We start from the raw sequence: 25354 nt of genomic DNA, 5'->3' as shown, positions 1-25354 counted from the left end.
TGGGTTTCGCATAGGGCAGCGCCGAGGCTGCTCTGCCATGTGTTAAGTGTTTAAATTCGCTTTTAATAAAAACACATTTTATTACAGTAATTGTTAGCACTGCGAGGGGACTGTTTGACTTTGTTTTGTTTCCATGGGAACGCGTCACCCATTAAAAATCTACATATTCCATCCGTAAAGGTTTCAGAGGCTGGCGGGTGCCTCGTGAGAGACAGAGATGCTCCCAGCCCCAGGAATGAGCCTTTCCCTGGAAGATGCTGAGAGATTAACCCAGTGGCCACGGCCGGGCCAGGAGCAAGGTCTGGGCCAACGTCATTAATCACCGTTCGCGTGCTCTCCGCTGAGCCTTGTAGGGTAACGCGGGACCCAAACTCCTCCTCCTCCTCCTGCACCTCACCAGAACTCATTAGCTTGGGTGCTAATTAGCAACTGTGGCTTAAATTTCCTTTTCTGATCTTAAGGGTTCATGTGGGAGTACAAGGTTTTCATTTTAGCTATTTTTCACTGAGCTCAGCAGTTGGCAGGCCGACAGCAGTAAAAATACATTTCACATAGCTGGTCAGTGGCCTGGAGCCAGTGGCAGGAAATCTGGAATTAAATGTTTCGTGTATCGGGGAGGCGGCATGACTAAGGTAAAACTGAGTCAAAACACAAGGATGGCTTGTTCTAGGATTTTCCCCTCCTCGTTTCAAAGGAGGGCCGACCGAGGTGGCTTTTGGGGGCGGCTGGCGAGGAGCCGGGCAGGAATGCAGGCTGCGAGACCCCAGGGAGCAGCACCGAGCCCAGCAACACCAGCAATTGCCTCTTCACGTAGAGATTTCCGTCGGTTGCAATTTTCCCTGAATGTTTTTTCAGTTATCCTGTCATGGTACAACACAATTACCCACAGGATATGATCTTATCATTTGATTATTAGAAGTTTTTATAGCGCAGGAGTAATAAAGCTAATACAGCTCTCTCAACATGTAAGCAGCCGGCTCACATGCCATGAAAGCAGCCGGCTTAGCCAATTTAAGGTCAATATTGCCCAACACCGGAAGAATGCGATCTGCTGTTAGCCAAATAGTTTAGCAGAATGTGACATGTCTGAAATCAGCAAAAGATTTTTTTTTTTTTGGTCAAATATTTGCAGTGCAGGTAAGATTTAATCAATCTTTGCGCAAGGAGAGGTAAAGACAACGTCCAAAAAACTGGATCCAGGTCTCTCAAATGTATCGCATGTTGGAAACAACAGTCATGTTTTCAGTCGCTTTGAACTGTGGCTGTACTTCCCGACAGGGGGGGAAGTATAAAAGTATTCATAAAAAAAGGAAGAGGGGCAATATTTCGTGGTCTAAAGAATATTTACTTGTAAAGCCTGAGAGAAGACCAAATAAAAGGGTCTTTATCATGATCAAGATTCCAATATTAAGATTAATAAAATGTATTATTTATAAGTCAATTAACATAAATAGAATATGTAAGCACTAGTGTATTAAAAAAAATCTTTCCACAGGCAGCAGATTTTTAGCAGCATGAGGTTTTTTTTTTTTTCCTGGAATAATACAAGAATAACATTTTCCAGCCAAGAGCAGAAACAGTAGGGGAGTCTTTGCTATCACAGGACTTCTTATTAAATTCAGTCACTGTGAAAAGCCAGTCTTTTTCCTTTTTTTCTTCTTATTTTTTTAAAAATAAAGACAACTTAAAATCAATACAAGTTAGATTAACAAATCAGTACTATACTAATCCTGATTTATTACAATCAGCAATATTAAGTTTAATCACGTATAAACTGCTACTCAAAAAACGATTTTCCTTTAGTAAGTCCTGAATTAAATAATGGTGCAGTGTACCGAGTTTTTAGATCTGCATCATCTGATATTATGAAAAATTCAATGTACTTCTCTGCAGCAGATGTCAGAGGTCAGCAAATCTATTACAGTAATGTAAGTAAGCTGGCTTTCTGCCAACCTTTTTTTAAAAAACACTGAAGCAGATAATTTTATATTTACAAAATATTTGAAAATCCTCCAGGGACTGAATCTCTTTCCCAACAAAAAGCAGAAACTTCACATTAGAGAAATGTATTTCACAGTGTATCAAACATGTCTTCATCATTAGCATTTCATAAAAAGAAAAAAAAAAAAACAACCCTTAATCTTTATTAGTCAACATTTTTTTTTTCCCAGCTACAGAACTAACAATACAAGTTCTCATCTGAGCCAGTGAGCACTACATGTATTGATTATACAGAATGAATGACTTTTTTGGCCTGACTCTGCTTCACAGGACACATGAGAGCACATCTATTTATAGGCATGATTAAAAAAATAGTTACAACAATGCAAAGGATCTGACCAGCCCAGAAAGAGGAAGGAAATTAAATGTTAAGGCTGCCAGTTTCCTCTTTAATTCTCCCTACTGTGTATGGATATGACAGGGCTCTGGGGCTGGGGAGGAACCATATGCCCAGGACACACAGGGTGATAGAGGGAAGGAGGCAACTCAGCACAACCCCTACAATATTTTATCCCTATTTTAGTGTTTATTTTTGTTTGCTTTCTGGCAGAATAAAATATTTCAGCATGTCTCCCACTGACATCACTGTACTTTCTCCAGGGAGCCAAGCCCAACACAAAATAGGATGCACTGGAGCCTTTGAGCCACAAGAATAATCTTGGAAGCCCTTAAAATACCAAAGTCCACTCCTTGGGAGATGTTGCCCCATTCGCATGCTTGGCCAGGTTAAGGGGGTTAATTGCAACAGAAATGGAAAATGATTTAAATTTGCTCCACCAAATGAATACAGCAACCAGTTAACCCGTGGAACTCACTGCCAGTGGATATCTTGGGGCCAAGGGATTAGTGAGATTATGCAAGGATTAGATGCTAATGTAAATCATGAGAACATTAAGCTGTTAGAGATTCAAAAATGCTGAAAAGGGACAGGCAATAGGTCTCTTTAGTGGTAGGAATTTGGAAAATTCTTTCCTCCTGAGCACATAAGGCCATGGTGCCTCCAACTCCTTCCTCTGCAGGCACTACTGGAGCTGAGAGGCAAGACAGCCAGTTCTTTCAGTCCAAAAGGGCACTCATCTGCTCCAGGATGCCCTCAGAGCAGCTGGGCAGAGCTGCCCGCAGCCCCTGCAGCCAGAAGGTCTGAGTGCAGGGCTGAGACAGCCCCTGGGGTGAAAATGGGCTCCTGTCAGTAACCTGAGAGAGAGAAACCTGAATCTTTTCCCCTAGAAAGTCAAGTGGCAAAACACTCAGCAGTTTTGAGGGACCAGCAGGAACGCCTGAGCTCTGATCCCAAGAGAAGTCTTGTCTTTTTTACCCTGTTGCTTTTCAAAAGGGTAAGTCTTAGAGTACTGGCCCAGTGCAGGCAAGGGAAACAAGGGAAACCTTCAACAACGATCAGTGGGTGGGGATAGCCAGGTGCAGGAGGCAGCTCTCCTGGGCATCAGCGACACATTCCCAGCTAAGAGGGGAGAGGAAAAACTTAAAGGTCTCAGCTTGTTTTCCAAAATGGGAATATAAAATGCACTGAGGAAATGAAGCAGTGTGTTCCTGAAGTCTGATTTCCCTGGATTGCATTGTACAATGCAGGGGTTATGAAAGCAAGCTCCACGTGCTTTTGTGCAGAACACAATAGCAATGGCTTTATTTGCATTTGTCTGAAGTACAAAACTGGCACATATTTTATCAGCAAAGACAAAATATGCTGGAGTTCAATTTTCTTTCCAAAGAACTTTCCTTCCTTAAAGAAATGCCTCTTTCATCCTTTCAACAACAACTTTCCTCATAGCCCACTGGGAGTGCTGATGGGTAATGAGAATGGCTTACTGCTGAAAGGTGGGAACAGCACTGCTCTAAGAGAATTCAACGGCACTTCGTTTTAAGTAAACTGGAAATTAGTGACATTACAAACACAGCTGTTGATTTAGCTGCACAGCCCAGTGAGGCAAGCTCAGGCACTCCTGATCCTAGGGCTCAGCAGGGGGACATGAACGACTCCAGTCTTTTGCCTTTGGTGTAGATTTACTGCATGGAAAAGAGTCAAAGAAAGGGTGGTGGGCACAACTTCCCCAGATCACTCCACCAAAACCACTACAAGACTCTGTTTCGGCCATAGTCACCATTTCTGCATCTAAAGGCAGACATGCATTTTGTCTGGTAGGTCCATGGAGTCCCTGCAACGCTTGGTCCCTATGCTCAGAACAAGCTTACAGATGCCATTTTGAATTGTCTGTGGAGTGCAGGTCTTCGGGCAAGACTCCAAAATCCTGCCGACCCTCCCTGGGAGCTCCGAGTTACATCTATATCACAGAAAGCTGAACAAACCAGGGCCATTCTCTTTCATTTAACAAAATCCTGAAGCACAAGGTGGAGATTCCCAGCATCACTGGGCCATCTGAGGGAGATCTTACTGGGTGCTTACTCATTGGTGCTGCTCTTGCAAAAGAGAATGAATGGCAGACTGCCCACTGTGTAGCACCCTCCTGGGGCAATTCAGCTCCCAGCAAGGAAAAGGGGCTTGTCCCCTCGTGTTGAGTCTGTCTCTACTCCTGGATGTCAAAAAATGGGATTGCCATGTGTGACACTGCCTGACTCCAAGCACTGAGCTGGAGTGCTGGGACCCCAAAGCTGTGGGCACGGCAGGGTCTCAGCACCCAGGAAGTGCCACAGCACACGTGCATGGCTGGCACGCCTGGCAAGGGCCTCTCTGCCCGGGTGACAACGCACCCAGCAGCACTGGGTAGCACACAGCATGCCCCAATCCTGCTGGGACAAACTCCTGGGCGAAAGAAGGATATAGGTAGGAAAGCAATTCCCCACCAGGAGAGAGATCATCTGCTTGCAGGAACTTCAATGCATTGCCCCACTGCCCAGCACTCTGCACTCAGGGACTCCCGCTGACTCTAGTGCTGGCCAGTAAGACACCGAGGCTGAAACCTCAGAAATTTTGAAAAAAATGCATGTTCTCAGATGTTTTGAAAAGACAGCTAGGGATCTGTTTTAATGGTAAACAATTACATTCCTCTGTTATGTGATACTTTTTAAATTTTGGGGAAGGGGGAAGCTTTCTGAATTTTCAATAGTTCCTTTGTTAAAGCATCTGTTACTCACATAATTGAAAAGATGTTTGTTCAGTGGTATGCTTGAGAGTACAGTTATTTAATCTTAATGATAAAGCCCTGAGGGCAGAAAATCATAAGTAGAAACCTCTTGTTATTTATCAAAAAGAAAAAAAACCCACCCAAACCAAAAACCTAGGAAAATAAAGAGAGAACTGAGACACCTGATCTATCTTCAGGCTTAAATTTGTGCTTGATGAAAAACTATGGAGACAATTTGCAACTTGCGAAGTTTTTGGGGGGCTTGAACCAGCTGAAGTGTGAGTGGGGCAGGGAAGTGGGGTGAAGACAAAAATAAAACAAGGAGGAAAAACTGTTGCTTGGCAAGTTGGTGGTTTTTTTTTTTTGGGTTTTTTTTTTTTTTGGGTCAAACAAAGAGCTAGTTGTAGTTTACAGCATGACATAACATTTGATTAATTTTTGCCTGGGGATGTTTTCACACTTAACAGTGTAAATCAAAACCTTCTATTAATTACAATGTGTATAAAAAGATAACCATAAGCAATTTCATGCAGATGCCATACTAGCCCCCTACTTTTTGTTCCCTCTAACGACTGGCTGTTATTTCCTGCAAAATTCCACTGAAATGCTTACACGTTATGAAAGTTATCCAAATGCTTTAGAAAACCAAACAGCATTTGCATGGAACACAGGGCTCTCCTGCATATTGAATTACTGCACAATATCCTCAGGGTAGACAGACTTTATGACTGTTAAAGGGAAACCGTATAAGGGACCTATTTTGACCCGCCTTGTGTTTCTGATCATGTATAATTTTTATGTGAGAGATTTAGAAAGAGAAATGGCAGAATGGGCTCTGAACTGTACAAGACACTGCATCTCCTGAGCTTTAATCCCCTGGTAGATGTGTGGGGCTCTCTGCAAGTGCCCAGGGGCCACAGTCACAGCCAGAATAAAACCCTCTGCAGGTCAGTGTCCGAAGCGTGGGCACTGCCCACACTGTGAAGCAACCCATCTCACCTCCCTGCTCCTCCTCAAGTTCCAGGTGGCTGTGTCTCTGCAGAATATTTTCCCACTCAGTTGCCTTAATCTTGTGAGAGCCCAAGGCCTAACAAATCCCCGTCCAGCTATGTCTGACCAGGACAGTGGTTTTCGAAATCAGTAACTTGTGAGGGCTGGTACAGGAGACACGTTGCTGAAGAGCAGGACTCAGGACATGGGGTTCTCTGTGTCCATCCTTGCTGGACACCCCAAGGGAGCCCAGCTCCCTACAGCACTCCAAGAGGCCAGGAATCTACTGGTCTATGGTACCATCCAGCTGCCTGCCATGACACCTCCCAACAGTGATGTTTGTCCACCAGAGAAGCCAAGCAGAGTTACCGACTGCCACTGCACACCACAATTCCCCAACCACATGTGTTTGTGCACAACTCATGCACAGGACTTGCTCTGGAGAAAACCAAGATGAATCTACAGAGTAGAAGACAGAAAAAGGCCCCAACAGGTAATTACTAGTATTTCTGTTTTGTTCAATGTATTTTATTGGGAACTTTTTATACCCTGCCAACTAGCAGGTTGGGTTTTTTGGTTTATTTTTTTGGGGGGTGCGGAAGGAAGGGGGGAGCAGTGGTGTAATATTTACAAAAAATCCCTAACAACAGCATCATCAGCACTGCAGAAACACAGTCTGCTGCTCATACCAGAAAGTTAAACTGCCGATCATGTGTTTTGTGTAAAAGCGAAAAGAAACCTCAAACCCTGCATGTGAAAACCACATCTGCATTATTAGGGGAAAGCAGCACGGAGCAGAGTGCTTCGCAGAAAAGTAGCCGTTTCTGAGGGTTTCTTGATAAGAGAGAGAGAGAGATGTAGGGTACTGATGAGGGCTGTCAGAGTTTCACAGGAACGGTGTAGGCTGAATCAGCTCATACCAACCACACACACCTCTGGCTTTCTGAGATCGTGAAAGGCATGAGAGGAACACAAATGAAGAAAGTGACGACCAAAACAACACCACCTTGTAAGCTCTGTATGGTCCAAGTCGTGCACAGAGCAGCAGTCCCATGATGGGAATACATTAATGCTTTTTATATTGGTAATCATCTGTAACATGAGCAATTAAGTACAGTACTAATGGACTATAGCCAAGAGCCTGGTACTAATATTAAAAACTGACAGAGATGAATAGGTTTGGAAGGAAAACTAGGCTGACAAAGACATTTTTATGAAGTGCTTGGGCCTATTTGGAATAACCCAATCAGAGGCAGGTCCAGACCAGCCATGCCTACAGTGACAATGATGCATTCATTGGCATTATATGATGCCTGCTATGCTTTAAATAAAAACATCCATTCCTTCTACTCAGAAACCTGCACTTTCATTATTATACTCATTAATAAAACAGAAGTTGTCTAACTAATGTACAAATAACACTTACTGAAACACTGGCAGCCTTGCCCTATTTGAAAATGAAAACAGTTACTGGAAACACGAACTGTATTAATGATATATGAATCACTTAAAAATGCACACAAAACCTTTCCTTCCCTTTTACCAGAGGAACAAAGAAAACACTGCCCCAGCTGAAGCACTCTACCTACCTATAGCACAGCAGCAGCTACCACCTCAAGCCCTACTCCAAACAGCGGGGTGCAGAGCAATACATTCCCCAAAGCCTTTAAATCTGGCTTTGTTCCAGCTTCTGCCATCCGCTGTACCACGAATCTGCAGCCACATGGTAGCTTGGCAGAGGTTATAAATACCTTTAGAAAAAGCAGTATTTCACTGGATTCTGTACACAGAGAGACAATTTTGCCCTCTCCAATGATTGTATTTTGTGTTTAGGTTGGTTGGTTGGTTGTTAATGGGTTTTTTTTTCCTCTCTCTCTTTCTGGCCTTTGAAATTCTGTATAAAACTCCACCTTGCACAGAGGAACAGAAGAGGGCAGGAAGGAGAGATGGCAATTGGGATGTACATTGGGACATATGTAGTTTCACTCCTCAGTATCCTAAGGATGTCACTGAAAGGTGGCTGCCACCTGAACAGCCCTGATATGCTAAAGCTGATGTAAACAGCCAGTAGCTTCTCTTGGGAGAGACTTGATTAACAAAATATGGATGCCCTCGAGATCCAGTTGTAGACATGAATGGCAAGGCTAAGGCAAACAGCAGCAGGGCCACTGAAATCAGGGAACTGCCTGTTCTGCCTCCAGTAAGTAAGGGAAGGCCAGTGGGATTCAGAAAGGAAAAATCAGGAAATTTACTCAGCATTTGCTTTCCAGTTTAATTCAATTTCCAGTTTAGCTGCACAGCTGTACAGTTTCAAGTTTGAAAATGTATGTGTGTCCTGAATCATGAGTGTGTGTATTCCTGCACTGCAGTTCCACTTTTAGATTAAATGTCATCTGAGCACTTTGCCTATAAATGAGCATTACATTTACAGGTGCTGTAGTTAGAATTACCAGCTGAAACAAACCATGACAATTTCATTTACTTTTTTTCAAGTCTGAGGCTTAATACAGCTTTCCTGTGGTGGAAAAAAGGCATCTAACACTAGAAAACTAGAGACTGGATGAGTTACTGAGGTTTTTTGTCTATGTGTTTTGGTTTTGCAAACCAGATTTAGTGAAGAACATTTTAGATAAGCTCAGGGCTAACCTAAAAGTCTTGCAAGATCTTTTCTCCAAATGCCATCTTTTGATGGCCTGCCAGAGATGTGGAAAATTGGGTGCTGCCTCATATCAGACCTAACCCAGAACTCAATGACAGACTGGCATCCATGAACTCAGATTGGAGTTCCTCAGTGTATTAAGACAAATTTAACCATAAACTAGAAGACTCCTCAGACCAGGCCGAGTCAAACAGAACTGCTTTTGGGCAGCCTGGAAAAGCTTTTCAATCTGGAAGGGATCAGGAGTCTGCTCAGGTTTTTCAGAGAGCACAACGGGTTTTGTGGCACTTCAGAGTATACCCAAGTAACTGCTGAGTCAGTCACACACGAGTCTCTACGCATGGGAGGGCAATGCAAGGCTTTTGCATATTAAAAAAACCCCAAATCACTAGCATTGAACATCGTCAGGAAAGCAGGAAGAGAGACAGGGGTTCATGGAGTATTTGTGAATAGCTCATTTATTTTTCCACTACTACAAGAGATGTGCTCTCTCAGCGACTCCAGAGTTTCAGTGCTCCCTCTGCAACCCAAACCCACAGAGACCCAATGCTTCTGTGTGCCTGGGTCTCCTCTGTGTCAAGTACCATCCCCCACAGAACATCTGGCAAGGGAAAAGCCAGACTGCCAGTTGGAAACCCATCAGCTAGCTTGGGTGCAAAGGAAGCTCTGAGATTCTCAGGGCTGTAATGATGGGGGTGGAAGAGCTGAATACCCACAATCTGATGAGTCAATAAAACAATCTATAACATTTGTCTGCAACGTGAAGGCGGGGAAAAGCCCCATCTGACATGCACAGCAACTGACTCACTTCGCTCCGCTGCTTGGCTCAATCTCCAGACAGCTTCGAACATTTATAATGGCATTCATTACATGCAACTCCTCTGGGCACCCAAGCCCTTCTGCTGGAGATGTCCCCTGTAAATGAGCAGGGTCAAATTCCCCACCCTCCATGAGGATGGCAGTGCTCCTCTTCAAGAGGCCACCACATAAGGCACTAAGATGAGGAGAGAAACTGCCCGCTGAACACAGCTCTGCTGTGCCACCTTCTGCACAGGCAAATACAATCTCCCCGAGCCCAGCAAAGTGACTTGTTTATGTCCAGGAACATGAGACTGAATTTTACTTATCTGAGCAAAAAATTGCTTAGCATTTATTCACATTTGCTTGTCTAAGGGGAAAAAAAAAAACAACCCAACGACAAAAAACCCCCAACAAAACCAGAAAAAAAAAGAAACAAACAAAAAAAAAAGATAAAAGAGAAAAGAAAAGGAAAGAAAAAGCCCCAAGAGTTGTTTCTAAAAACCAAATCAAAACAACATTCCAGCTCCAGTATTTTATTCAATGTGTGCTGGCTTCACAAGCCCTGGAAGTTATTATCTACATGGGAAGAATAAGAATTCAACAGTTCTGACCAGCAACAATGGCTGCAGAGAAAGAGTGTTTGGCAGCAGCTCGCAGGCAGGGAGGAGGGAAGGAATGCCATGAGGAAGAGGAATGCAACACTCAGCATGACCTACAACATTAACAGCACCCTGCCTTATGGGCCACCCCATTATTTTGATCAAAACCACAATTTGGTTAATTCCTAAAAAATGACAGAAGACAAGTGTTTGCATCAATTAGCTGCTGTGTCTTATTTTTGTCTGAGTATGTTTTCCTCAATTTTTCAGCTTCTTTAACTGGAAAGCTGTTGCAAAAATTAAGATCTATACCTAAGAAAAATCAGATGCTTTGTTTATTTATTTAGGCACTGGAGACAGGCACTCTGGTTTAAATTACAATGGATTATCTGACTAAACTGTTGGGGAAATATTTACTAAATCTTTAGGAAGACTCTCTCTTTTTCTCTAATTCCTTATAAAATGCTTTGAAGGCTTTCCAAATTAATTTTTTCATTATTAAACAAGCATTTCAGATGTGTTATCTTACCTTTCATAATGTCTGCGAGTACATGTAGCAGCACTTGTGCTTCCAGGGTTACCACCTAATTCATCATAAATATGTTTCCATTGTCGACGAGCTGTTATCTGTAGAAATGGCAATGGAAAATTTAATCTTGCATCTTTACAGATCCTACAGCATTTGAGTTCACAACAACAAATGCACGTATGACACTTTCAGAACAGCATGTACTACAAGCACTATAAAAGCCCCTACAGAATATACAGAGTACACAGAGCTTTGGGTGTCTTTTTTTCCTTTTTTTTTTTGTCAGTTAACACTATGTCTATTTTCTTTCTCTCTAAAATGGAGTGATCTGACTGATTCATTATCAAGTCACAAGCAATACAGACTCACAAAAGAGAATCTCAATCAATACAGGGTCATTAACCATCAGAAGTTATGCAGACAAATCCCACGGTGAATTATGAAAATGAAGCTCAAACCATACTCAGCACAAATAATGATTACATCGTTATTTTAACTGAATTAGAGAAAATAAATCTGCTGCAAAACCCAAATCCACCACAGAATTCTGTAAATCCACAAAGCCATAGTCTGTTACTATGTATGTTACAAGCTGTTTATTTTTATCTGTTTATATCTGTAAAATATATAGATCAAATACTAATGAAATCTTAACGTACTCCAATGTTAATGTTTGAGCTGTGTACTTTATTGGACCATGCTGATGAAAATAAACATCTTGTAACATATTGGGTTTCATACCGTGGTTCTGGGGTTTTTTTTGTACAGAAATTAGGATTATACAGAATAACAGATGGAAGACCTGGCAAAAGGATTGTTTCTGAATACTACTTCATTATTTTATATATTCCACTATATTTAAAACAGGAAGAGAAACAGGAATAGGACAACAGATCACTCTTCTTTGCCTGCAGCTCATAAAGAAGGCCAGCAGAAAACTGTGGGGGCAATTTGGGGAGCATTTTGTCATTTGCTGTGGAATGCCATGGATTTTAATATATTCAGCCCTGGAGGCTTCTTCGGAGTTACCCACAGAGCAGTCAATGGCATTTACTGAGGAGCTAAAGGCAGCAATCAGAAGAGAACAAATATTACAACTTGCAATCTGAGGCCTGTAATTTTAATCTAAACAAGAGGAGATAGCTACCATCATTAAATACTACAGAGTAAGAGGTGTTTCTGTTTTGCTCAATATAAAGGGAAAATCCTTCCTTTGCAGAAATTATTCTCCAAAGCCAAAAGCATAGCTGGAGTCTTATCATTTGATAACGTTAAAATTTCTTCAAATTTCTTGTTTGCAGAGTTCTCCACAAAACAGCAGTAGCTTTAACTCACTATTAGCACCTGAGCATAGTTTGCACCTATAGACACTTTGGGGAAAAAAAAAATAAAAAAAAAGGTGTTTTATCTTAAATCTTACCAAAAGCTAAATGAACTCACTTCATTCACTAATTTTATTTTCTGTCTTTTATAATAAAACCAAAGACTACCAGCACAAGGATTCAAGCAATTCAAGGATAAATTCTGCACAAGCAGGTTACTTAAATACAAATCAAACACCCGTCTGATGATAAGGTTCATCCTAAGTCTGTTTTGTTTCAGTTCTTATGCTGTCTCTTCCCCACGCTACCCACACATTATTATTACTACTGAAATGCTTGAAGAACCAGAGTCCTAATGAGCCATAAAGAACATCAGAGCCTGAGAATATGAATGGATGTTCCTAACGTGACCCAAAAAGTCAAATGAGAGTTGGCCCAGGTATCCTGCTGGGGAGGGATGCCTGGATGGGAAGCTACCTGTGGTCCTGCCTCCCACACTCCACCAGTCCTCAGGACAGACAGAGGACAGAGGCGTGGCCAGACAGCCCTTGTGTTCTTAGAGCTCCCAAATAACCACAGATCCCTTGAGGAGTGCTGCAATCGAATCTCTGACAGGTTCACTGATGGGGGAATGAAGGTGCATGAAGCTGCTCTGGGGCCTGTGCTCTAGCTCTCTGACAAGCACAACCTGGCTGGGCTTGCAAGGCTCTCCAGGACCTGAAGGCTTGGCTAAGAACAGCGATGCTGTGCAGAAACCTTAAATGAAAACCAAGGATTAGTTACCAGGAGGACTACTGTAAGTCCTCCTCATAAACATCCTGATGTGACTAAGTCGCACGGTTTCCATTTTCAAAAGGAGAACTTTAGAGCCTTAGCCTCGTTTACCATGAGCTGACTCAAGAGTTGATACTCAAGCTGGAACACTAGTAAACTAAGGGGAAAAGTGAATCCCTTTGAAGTCCATAGATCATTTTTCGAGTCTCTTTCTTCTAAACTCCTTAGCATCACAGTATTTTCACAAACATTTGCCCAGCTTTATCCAATTCTACATCTGCAATGCACCAGAGCTCCCTGGCAATTAACTGAGTTGTGCCCTCCCACAGAGGGAGTTTAAATTTGACATTCCCTGAAACAATTGTTATTCTAACAAAGCCTGGGGTTGAGTTTTCCCCCGCTCTGTAAAGTTTATTTTTTATGCTTAATAAACTTCAAAGGACTAAAGGAACTGATTAATTACATCCTTAAACAATCTGAACAAAATGCTTCACTGAGGAAACTGCACTCTTGTCATGCAGGGCAGGACTGCTCAAGCTGGATGACCCTGCTGACCATATCCAAACTGAGGACTGCCTTCCTTTCTCATACAAGTTCTTCCCAGCCACCTCAGTGACCAAACTTCCCAAGAAGTCAGGAAAGCTTGGCAATGCTTTGCTTATGGTTATGGTCGCTACCAAAAATGTCTCTTTGCTGCTTTAGTTTTCTGATTTGTTTTTCCTTACTCCTAACAGCACAGACCTTGCTCCCAGTGCCTGCCACGTTACTGGAAGTGCAGGATGGTCGAGGCTCATCCATTAATTGAGGCAAGTTCACAGGCCAGTGTCATCTCTGATGGCTTCACATTCCAATGCTGGCTTTAGTTTTAAAGCGGCCTTCTGCGTTGCAGAGCCCTCCTGCAATTTGCTCCAACCTACAGCTTCAAAACCCTTATGCTGGGCCCACTGGAAGCCAGCACCTTCGAAAATCTCTGTGACACCTCTCCCAACCAACAGAAATCAGAGTTAAGCAAAGAGACTGGCCTGTCCACGGATGTAAGAGCAGATCTGATCTGGTTCCTATAAGCACAGTATTATGAAGTGACTGGTAGTCAAGAAAAAAACAAGTAAAATGATCTTATCTATTAAAGCAGAAGACTGTTTACTAACATGCTTTTAATGGTGTCTTCTGTTCTGAGAAATCTTAAGGTCTTCTGCACTGCAGTCCTAGTTCCCACTCCCTTCCTTGTGGAAGGCTTCTTGTTTGTTTCCTGCTGCAAACATAACGGGGGATTTTCTGGTCATGGTACATGATGTTCACAGCTCACTTCAGAGCTCTGGGTGTTAGTTCTGTATGAAACAAACCCAGTTAGCTTTGCATTCCACTGATAACCAGTTTCTTCGGGCCTGCCCAGACACAGGACTGATGTATGTGTCACTCACTAATTTTTAAAAACTAAAGCACTTTATTGCTGCTCCCAGGAGGCAGCGGCTAAATGGGATCCCACTGACCTTTGGCAAAATCTAAGCTGCTACATACTGAAGGCTAAGCTCCATGTAATTTTCTTTTTATCCTTTATCATTCTAAGACATCTCCAGGTAGAGTCCATTCAGCAGCACAGCCTTCTGCAAACATGCCAAGGCACTCCTTTATGTTGGCTCAAAAGGAAAAATGCTACTTCTTCATTTGCCAAGGACAACTCTTCAGGTAACTCCCAGAAGTCTCCCATCTACAAACTTCTGCACCTTTTACTCACTTGACTTTAGGTGACTGAGAAAATCCCAGGCAATGGCTGTTAAATGCCACTGCAGCTGAGTCCCCTGCAACATGGTATCATTTCACATTTCATCCAACGATTTGGGGATATTTTAAATCATTCATACTCTGAAGTCTACTACAGAGAGTGCTTTCCAATGCACACTCCTGTTCTTAGTAACAAAGATGCTCATCTCACATATCTTTGTTTAAGAGAAATATGATTCCACCAACTACAAAGAGACAGCTTCATCTGTTAAAGTCTTAAACCAGTTTGTATGGATTGCTGTTTTTATTAAGCCTGTATTATCATGTTCAACAACAAGTACAAGGGAGTGTGGTATTACACAGTTATAGATGACAACTAAGATTTAGCAATCAAATGGAGGAGAAATGACTCTCTTAAGTACTCTAAATGGAGAGCACTTAAATATGACACACAATCGTGACTTGACACTATTAGGTATCCTGTATGTATATCCCATATGTAAAGGTAATGCTCTCTGTCAAGCCTCACTGGATCCATTTCCCCGGGGGGAAAGTTAGATGGCTAAGAAAGTTGTTCTCTCCATCTCAAATCCAATCCCTGTCTGTTCTCAGTCACCTTTAGATCCTTAACTGACAGGACTGGACTCAAAAATACTGCAAAAATCTTCTGTGAATCTGTGCATAAGCTGAAAAGCAACGCACATGATTAATGCTTATTTCTCAATAATGCTTTTTAGACTGCATCAAAACATTTATATATGAACAAAGTGGACAAGGCAGTGGATAAAATAAAAAATGGGCAGACTATAATTGTTCTACCTAATAGAAGGATGTAAAGTTTGCAACTTCTTTAACTGGGAAGGTTTCTGTGCTTGTAAAAAAATTGTCATCTGACCACTTTAAGTTTCTACATGTCATTTTAAGCAATCTAATATCTGTTTCCTGTTTTAAAATGGCTGTAACATGTTGAAGTCAAAGATGTACTTTTAAATATTATTTTCTTTACTATACTTCCAAGAGAAAAGATTTATTTCTATCTCAATGCTCAAACCAGAACCTCCTGAAATTTTAAAACCAATTAAAGATGATGAAGCCTGCATAATGGTTTGCTCAAGTCATGTGGAAGGAGCCACAGAGATAAATGCATATCAAACAGGGCAGGTTTGAGAAAGCTGCTGCACTCCATAACTTCTCTTCATCAATAGATGGTGGCACTGTGTATGAAAGTGGTGGATTTTGTTCAACACTGAATTAAAAGTGCTTTTAATTCTGCATCAAAGCAGACCTGCCTAAGATCCTAGAACTGATAACTGAGGTCCACGTCACCCCTACCATCCACTGACTTGTGAAAAATGAAACAAATAAAACACTTCTCAGCAGTATTTGCCATTATAAAATATATACAAACTAATGCAGTTGGCAAACTCAATGCATACCGACTGGCCATAAAATAATAAAGCCCAGGGTGTGCACAGGTCAAAGTATTGCAACAGCTATGGACAACTCCGGGAATTTAAAGCAAAGGCAGATCCATATTGAGGATGAGACTGTTAACAGAAGAGAATGAGATCAGGAGACCTCGTGCTCCATATACAACTTCAACTAGATCACAACAGTCCTCCCAACTACAGCTTGCCTGCAAAGAGCACAGACACCACTCACATCACAGAAACAGCATCAGGCCCATCATTTCAGACACAGTCACTCTCCAATGAAAGCTGGGCTCACATGTCAGAGAGTGTGAGCTGTGCTTGCCTTGCCATTTACTGAACAGGAAGCAATTGCTTAGTTTACTTGCTATGAAGAATAACCACTCCTGGTACATTTTCATTCAAGGTGACAAATGTCCCTAAACAACAGAGAACATCTGTCACCGAGAAAAGGACAGGAGCTTTGAGACAAGTGTGGACTGATGCTACTCTGGCTGACATTCTCATGTATGTGATCCTTCCCCTCTGACCCTGTCACGTTTCTCAAACCTGGCTCTGTGGCCTTGTGGACACAAATCCACAATCCTGTTCTTGCTTTTCCTCAGGTACAGAGGCTCACCTGCTCCAGCTCGACTAAATCCATCCCTCTCCCTCTGGCAGTACAACTCGGGTCTCTCCAGCAAGCCACTACTTTGGCATCCCTGTTTCTGTACTCGGTCCCCTCAAGCAAACCTGAAACACTGCTCTGAAAACTGCTCACCTTCCTGAGCACTCTGAACATGCCACTCTCCCTTCAATCTCCCTCCTGGCTTCCCTGGTGCTCTGGATCAAGTTCAAGATTTTAGACTTCATTTTCGTTGCACTTTACAACTCAAGCAATTACTGTTCACTCCTAATTGCTGTAATGATCTATCTATGCTAGCTACTCATTCATACATACCCATGAGCACGCCTACACACACCCCTGTACATAAGCATGGTATGTGCTGATTAATGGAAGATAGAGCAACAATAAAAGCCAAATCAAGCATATATATTTTTAAAGAATGTTAGATTTCACGTTTCACAAAATCCGAGGTACACCTCTGCTAACCAGCCCAGGCTGCTGATGTACAGAGCAATGTGCTTTACTGCGTGGAAGGAAAACAGTGAGTTTTGCATTTTGGTTCAAATGACTTTCAGTTTCTTGATAGTGCATTTCTTCTTGTCATTTCTCTACAGCACAGATATGTCCCAGATTACTTTGTAAACAAAGCAAAAATAATTTCTTTCATCCAACTGTGGCAGGAACTGAACAACTTAATCTGATCATTGTGTGCGAAGAAAATATTTCCAGTGACGACATCTTCCTATGTGAATTGTTTTTTTATTACAGATGTCATCTCGATGTGCCATATTAATGCAGCTCTTTCTTCTCATTTCAAGATTTTAATCTAAGTTTGTTCCTCTAATATTTTATTGGTTCAAAATACATGCTGTAAAACCCGTGGCCATCGAATTTTCCTGTGAGCTAAAAATAAACTGCTCTTGTCAGATATGGTTAGCAGATAAAAAGTGTCAGAGACTTTTCTGAATTACTTTGATAACTTCCTGTTTATGTGGTCCTGACCCTTGTCTAATAAAGATCTTTTACACTTGGAATAAGAGAAGATTCTGCAGCATACTATTCCTTAATGGACAATGCTGATTACTTTTGAAAGCCTTTAATATATTTCCCATATTAGACATGAACAGATGTCAGGGATGTTGCCAAGTGAAATTTCTTTTATGCAATCTTGGCTTGTTGTACAATAATAGCCCTTTCTCAACATGGGAAAAAATTACAGACCTAACTAATTTCCTTGACAGAGAAGAGTTACATATGTTTTCCACTTGGAGTTTTTACGACAAGTTTACAATTTTGCCAGATCTGGAACTAATTGGGACCATTTCCAAAAATGGCCCAATAAACCCACAATGAGTACAGCTAGCCTAAAATGCAGCAAATGATTGTTTGCTTTGACATTTTTTTTTCTAACAGGGAAAAGTTAGATTGCACAATTATTTCATTTAAGTTACTTAAACACTTACTGTTTCATATCCTCCCAGTTTTTGAGCAGCTTGAAACATAGTCCAAAGGTTAACTGTTAGAGGGACAATAAGTATTTAGATAAGCATTGCATTAGCCAACATATTTCAAAGAAATGTAAATTAAACAGTCTTAAAAAAAAGAAAAATAGAGAAAAAAAAAACTTCACAGCCCCTGAAAAAGCTCCTGTGAAACATTTTCCAAAGAGGCATATACATAATCTGAAGAGCAAATATTAGCCCATACTATATATATTTTTAATTACATGTAAGAGAACACACTTACAGATTCCTTAACAGGACTGGAAAAATACACTGAGACAAAGGTAATGGGCTCATTTGACTTTCCTGATAAGAGACATGGTATAATGACCGTAGCATGTTTCCATAACTTTGATAATAAAAATTACTCACTGGGAAGAATGTTACTTTTAATTATTTGTTTAATACTGGTTTCATTAGCAAGCAAGCAAGCCCCACACCCTGGCTCACAGAGCAGGGCCTATTGATTAGACAATATCCAATATTTACTGCAGCTCAGATAATGGGCTCCAGAATCAATGAACAATAAGCTGCGTTCTAGCGGGCGCTGCGTGAATGAACCCAGATGGAGCACGAATGAGCATTACTGGAATAATTATGCTGTGGCTGGTTGTGCCTTGCCCGTGCCTGTGGGGTCAGAGGCACAGAGGCAACTCAGTTCAAAAGATGTGTTGGGAGAGAGTTGTTATTTCCTGCAGAACTTCTCTCCTTTCACGTGCTTTTCATCCCAGCCCCCTGTCCCATGGGCCACTGTTTGCTGGTGTCTTTTTATTTTAATTTTTATTTTATCTCATTTGATTGTTAGAAGACAAATCCATGTCTATCAAAGGTGTATGCACAATTCCACCAAGAGTGATTTCCCACAGACACATCAGAAATACTTGAGGTCAGCAGTAATGCTGCGGACCATGGAGAACAGATCTCCTTCTCCATGGAGGGATGCTCTGCTGTACTGTATGAACTGCCTCTTCCCAACAACCTATTTATATTGGCAGTGTTTGCACAAGCCTTGCTGGACAAATAGAGAGCCCATCCTGCAAACATTTCTGCTCTCCTCAGCATACTTACTCTTGGTATTTAAGTATTTACCGGATCAGGCCCCTAATCATAATGAATGTCAGGCAACTTCCCATGTATTTCAGCTAAATGTTAGCAGCAGGCCCTACTCCCAGTGGGCAACTTTAGAAATAATGCTTTAGCTTGTCTTTTAAGCCCACCCTGTCTCCATGCCTGACGGAATGCAGAATAATATGGGGGGGTGGGGGAGGAAAAAAAAAAAATTTCTTCGACACAAAATGTTCTGAAAGCCTCATTGAACCTTGTACTGCTTCAAAGCTATCAAGAGCTTTGCTTAGGCCTTGATTTAATCTGAATCAATGCATAATGCAACGAAGCTGTTCATAGTACATTAATTTTACTCCCATTTCAAGCAGCCAGTTTTCAGACAAACACTGTAATCATTCGGAGTTATATAAGTTTATAATGGCTGCTGGAGGCCTGTTGCAATCAGTGCCAATTGCTATTAGGTATGTAAATTGTTATGTAAAACATACAGGTTTGACATTCTTCATCAAAATAACACATGGTTTTAATCTAGGAGATAAATTAGAGTAAATAATATTTCAATCCATGGCGTTTTCCCTTTAAGGAAATAAAGTATCATTCAATCTATAGATAAGGAGGAGAAATACTCCCATTTACAGCTTTTGTTGGAAACTGTGAAAGATCTACATTGTGCTGCAATATTTATGCAAAATTCAGTTTCAATTGTATCTTCTCCAATTAATTTACAGACTGTGGCACTACAAACTGTACATGCCAAAGCAATTCTAAAGGCTGCATTATGTATTAAGCAGATATGGTCTGGTTTTATTCTCCAAAGTCAGTAATTTATTAACTATAAACACATTTTGGGACTTAAAAATATGATCCCTTTTGTGCCTTTTTTGACCACCTTTAAATGTCTTCCTTTAATATTTGTCCTTTCATAAAGAACATCTGGCCACAATAAAGATACGTCATATTATTAACTCAGAAGAAAGGCATTACAGACGCTGCAGATTTACAAAACAGAAAACTATGGAGTTTTCAACATGCCTATTTCTAGTCATAATCAGCGGATTTAAACATATAAATATCTGGCAGCAACTACCCCAGAAGGAAGAGATGCAAATCTAGGCATAAGACAGTGAAATGCCTGGACTGGAAAAAGTGTAGAGATAAACATGGTCCCTCCCCATCCATAAGGCTTTAAAACAGGCTTTGCGTGCAATTGCTTTCTCCGGAGAAGCCGAACCACTCTAAAATGTCAACAAGAAAGTGAGAAAAAGGATACTTACTCTGCTTAAAACCTAAATAGGGTATTCGTTCAATTGGTGTTTTCCTTTCTTTCATATATTTATAAAGAGCCACAAGGAAAGCCTGCTCATCAGCTCTGCATTCTTCACCTATGGCAATCTTTGATTTATCCTCACTTGAGCCTTTCTTACAGTTGCTGTTGTTACTCTTGGGTTTGGGCAGAGCTGACTTAGCCTCACATTTTACCTGGGAAAAGAAAAGATGTCATATCAGATCTGGGTAACCTTTAATTTTCACTTAAGGAACAAATAGCCTCTCCTAGCAGAATGGATTGTTGAAAAAATGAAGGCCAAACCATGCGACTGTGTTTGAGGGGAAACAAAGGAAGCTATTTATAGAGCTAAATGTCTTGTTCTGAATCTTAGTCACAACATTTTTAAACATCCACATCTTTAAATCATTATAACTCACTGGTAATGCTCTCCAGATCTGCATTTTTATGACTATACATTGCTATGTCACAGCTTCTATCTCTCACACACACTTGCCATTAGCAAGTCTAATAATAACCCTCTTCCAGGATTGACACTGAGCATTGTCAACTCCCGTAGACAACCCTTGGAGCTGAGGGTGCTCAGCCCCTTCCAGGAATGCTCAGCAGCCAGCTCTGAAATGACACATTTCTCACTCCTTTGGCCCACCAAAATAGATGCAAACCTTGGCAAGCTTTATCCAGGCAGAGCCCTCAGCACACGAGTGAAAGTTCTGCTGTAGCAAGGACTCAAGTCAAGTGTGTTTGAGCATCTGCTTAAACTTGAGCACAGGCCTAAGCATTTAGCAGAAGGGAAAGGCTGGTAGCTGGAGACTTTCCTGGTAGACACTGGCATCCCCAGCGCATGTAAGTCCCAGAGCTCCAGGTCCCCCACTGGACTGCCCAGCAGATGTGTGCCAGTCAGGAAATCCATGTATTGGAACCACTTTACCTCTCCTCAGTACTCATACATGGAGAAAAATACCCAGTGAGACTGGCTTAATCTTGGAGATCAAGCAAATTACAAATCGAGTATTCACTTAAGGCATGTATTAAAAAAAAAAAAAAAAAAAAAAAAAAAAAAAAAGGAAGCAGAAACCTGATGTTTAAAAGCTCTACACAGCCAAGACATTTGGGACCACGGCATCAATAAATTTCCAGTGAAATACTGGAAGTTCTCTAATACAAGATAGTGGAAATGGTTACATCTATTTTGGATTTGCACTGTCCCTTCAACACCTCTGAGTGCTCTCAGGAGCCTTCTAGTAGTTCCATACCCCATTCATGGAATGTCCTTTGTGCTTCCAGAGGGAGCAGGGAGACTCTAAGGGCCAGTACTCAGAATTTTAGTAGGATACCAGAGCAGAGCAGGGTATCCTGCTGTGCAGAGAAGTAGGAGCTCTTGGTGAAGCAAGCCATGGACCCTCCTTCAGAACTGTCACTTCTAAACCAGGTGCTTTCTGGATACTTGCTGACAGTTTGGAAGGAACTGCTATGAAGATCATCACGTAAGTGCTTGTAAACGAACAGCAAACATATCACTGGAAAGATCACAACTGCTATATGGTTATTTATCTTAATAAAAGATAATAATAAAGATAATAAATATCTTAATAAAAGATATTTATCTTAATAAAAGACACTCTGGCATTTCAGGCTCAGGGAAAGCAAAGTCTTTATACTTCTCCAGGTATTAACTTTGCAGAGAGCACTGAGTTCAGGTGATCTTCTCCCCAGTTTTCCACAGATGCTGGACAAAGCTTCTGAGTGGAGTGGACAAGTGGTCACAATTTTCCACGGCAACTGATGCTGCTGAAAAACCTCCATACCCTCCACTGGAGGGTACAGGCTCCTCCCAGGCAATGCAGCAGGGACTGGGAAATGCACTTCCTGCAGGATTGTTCTTGATCACTTGCTGCTGAAGCATGTCCAGTGTACTGCTTGATATTCTCCAATTGCACAGTTCAAAGAGATGTTGTCTTCCCATAGCACAAGACATCATCCTTCTCATTTTAGTAATAGATATGCTTCTTGATTAAACTTTTGTAAAGATCACGGGTTTCATCCACAAGTCAGAGGAGTTAACAGGGGTTTTTTTTCTATTAAATAACCTTTAGACTTCCTCATCCACTTTTCAGGTCAGAGCTGTAATTTTTTTTTACTTTTTTTACTTTGGCACCTCACAAAAATTATGTAACAGCTTCCAAAGTTTAGATTACATTGTCAGAGGTTTCAACGCTTCACCAAAGACTGGGTTTAACACTCTCAAAAGGAATGCATGACTTCAATAATTTTAGGATTTTTAATTGGAGCTGCAAATTTCAAGCAAATTCACTGGATCTGGGAACAATTTTTCAGTTTTGTCCCCCACTTGCTTGGCTTCTCTTTTTCAAGCTGGACAATTCAGAACTGTGTTTGCAAAGACAACCTGGGCATGAACTATAAGTGAAATCAAAGCTCATGGCTGTGCAAGCCTAAAGGAGGCAAAGTAATTTTAAGAAAGCCACCAAGAGTGGAAAAAACCCATGGTATACACAACCTTCCTCTCTTTGTCTGCAGAGAAGCAAGATCAAAGCCCCTGTGGAACTCAGAGGTGCCAAAATGCAATAGACAGACTCCAAGCAGCATTAAGTTCAACAAAGCTTTGGTGAAGGTCACAATGCTTCATCTGCTCAGCATTCGAGGCCCAAGCCTCACTTCTGGAGCTCCCCACCATGTGACAGGCAACATGGAAGAATGCCAAGACCAATGATTGATAAGGGCCAAATGCCATTTGGGGTAACAGCAGTGTAAATCCAGCAGACACATCAAAATCAGTGAAAACGATGCCAGATTTGCTCTTAGCACCACAAACTGTCCTTTCCTTCCAAAACACAAACCCAGTGCCACAGCTGGGTTCAGCTGGATAAGATGGGGGTGCACTGAGATGGGCTCTGGAACATCTGACCATCTCCTGCTGCGTGTTCCATCAGAGGTGGATGATCCATGACAAAATGGCCAGTGAACAACCGCGTGTTTGTCTTCTCCTGCCAGAGGTCACACAGAACACAGACCACAACAGACCTGCATTTTACAGTTTCCATCACATAATGGACAATGTACTGGGAATAAATCTCCAGGTCCGAGAGCATGCCAGGCCACCTGTGGCCACAGGAAAAGAATATCCTGGCAACTTCTAAACTAATTTCTCAGATCTTGTTGCACAAATTAAGTGAGAGGTTTACTTCAGCATTTGCACTAGAAGATGTAATTAGTAGATTCATTCGGAGACAATTTTCGTGTTTAACAAGTTAATCCTTTCAGTTCTTGCAAAATGGTCAGATCAGCCAGTTTCAAAAAGCACTAGAACACACTTTGAATTGGGAACACTCTTTGGGAAGATTAGGCAGGTACAATGAAGGTCATCTGCTGGAGCCCACAGGTTCCAAAAAGCCTGTCCAGCACTGATGATACATCAAGTACGAAACCCTCCAGAGTCCTAGGGGTGTTCTGAGAGAAGAGCCTGATATAACTCTCTCCAGGAGAGCTGATCCTGCTGGAGTAGATGGCCTTGTATTCCCTTCTCAGCCGTGGAGGAAACTCCCCTAGGATGTTCCCCAGGAGGCACTAAAATTGATGCAGTGACCACCAAAGAGATCAAGAGAGCAAAAGTGACAAGTGGAACACAAAACACCAACTTTCCCTGGCAGCAGCTACAGGTCCACTACTACATTGTGATGCTATCACTCTATTTTTAACAAGTCACCTATACTGGAACTATAGTGCAACATCTATACCCAGAGCTGCTCCTACCCAGCCAGCCACTTTTCCTCGTCAGGTAATTGTGAAACCCCTCAAAATGATCTGCTGATAGCTCAATACAAACGTGCCTAGGTTTTAAGAATTAAGCTTTCTAGTCACTGGCAGCTGAGAACATGAAATTCAGCAAGTCATGACAACTATGCAGCTTGCATTGGTCTTGACAGGCTCAAAACCACAGCCTTTGGAATGCCCCTTCTGCTGTTTCCCAACCCGAACCATACAGTCACTACATCTCCATCAGAGCCACTGCCCCACCACTGAGAAATGGGACTGCTGCCAGACACTGAGTGACATGACCTGAGAATGCGAGTAGCACAACTTCTGGTCAGAAGAGATTTTATCTGGGACAAGAATATGGCCAGGACTGTGAAATGCTTCAGCATCTGACACAAGTGAATTCAGCCTGTGTACATGAGCGCTGCTCAATCCTGCTCTCCATGGACCCATTGTCAGCATTAGTTGGACATGCAGCACTCACAGAGCAGGATAACCAATGGTGAACTCCAACACGGAGCTTCAGATGACCAGATCCCAACAGTTCCCAGAATGAGAAGATGTAGGTGGATCTCTGTTTTTCCCCTTCCCCAAAAACCCTTCTCCTCCCTCCCCAGTAACACAGAGGCAGGGTCTGCACAAAGTGCAGTACATCTACTGTAGAGGGTTTCATTCACTGTCTTCCTCTCAGGGAAGTGTATCCATAGCCCTGAGACACAGATGGATGTGAAGAGCCACAGTGAAGTCAGTGTGACTATATGCAAGGACATTATATCACGAGCATGTCTATTATTTATAATGAAATTAAGCTGGCCAAGATAATTAATGCTATTAATATCTGCACAATGATGAGCACAGTATGACGAGATAAATAGGTGGAATTACTTCTTATCTGAAATATCCTCCCATCTGACTAGTAGTGTGAACCCAAATATAAACAGAGAGCATAAACAATTTGGTATGAAGTGTTACTGTTGTTTTTAATTATCTAATACCTATATATCAGGTGCTGAAGAGGCAGAACTACTTATGCTACAGTCTGGGGTGCTTTGACAATACGGTCCATGCTGCAGTGCACTGGCAATATTTTGACATGAAAAATGGCTTGGGGGAAGGGGGAATTGAGGCAAATTGAGACATTTTCACACAAAGGATTTTGCACATTCTTTCACAGAGAAAACATTCAGACAAAGTCT

General features: G+C 41.7%; 1 protein-coding gene across 2 annotated transcripts in view; it reads right to left on the bottom strand.

The window, feature by feature from the left end:
* The window catches only part of ARID5B (AT-rich interaction domain 5B), a 114619-nt gene that overhangs the window by 8863 nt on the left and 80402 nt on the right, over nt 1–25354 (bottom strand). For both annotated transcript variants that reach the window (XM_066324243.1, XM_066324242.1), the window contains 3 exons: nt 20374–20578; nt 17996–18048; nt 10678–10775 (listed from right to left, as the gene is read on the bottom strand). In XM_066324243.1, coding sequence (XP_066180340.1) covers nt 10678–10775; nt 17996–18048; nt 20374–20578 — 356 coding nt within the window. The remainder of the gene's footprint in view (nt 1–10677; nt 10776–17995; nt 18049–20373; nt 20579–25354) is intronic.

This window comes from Sylvia atricapilla, chromosome 8 (assembly GCF_009819655.1).
Source record: "Sylvia atricapilla isolate bSylAtr1 chromosome 8, bSylAtr1.pri, whole genome shotgun sequence".
In the NCBI taxonomy this organism is placed as follows: domain Eukaryota; kingdom Metazoa; phylum Chordata; class Aves; order Passeriformes; family Sylviidae; genus Sylvia; species Sylvia atricapilla.
The sequence above is the reverse complement of the archived record's forward strand: the minus strand, read 5'-3'. Positions and strand labels throughout refer to the sequence as shown.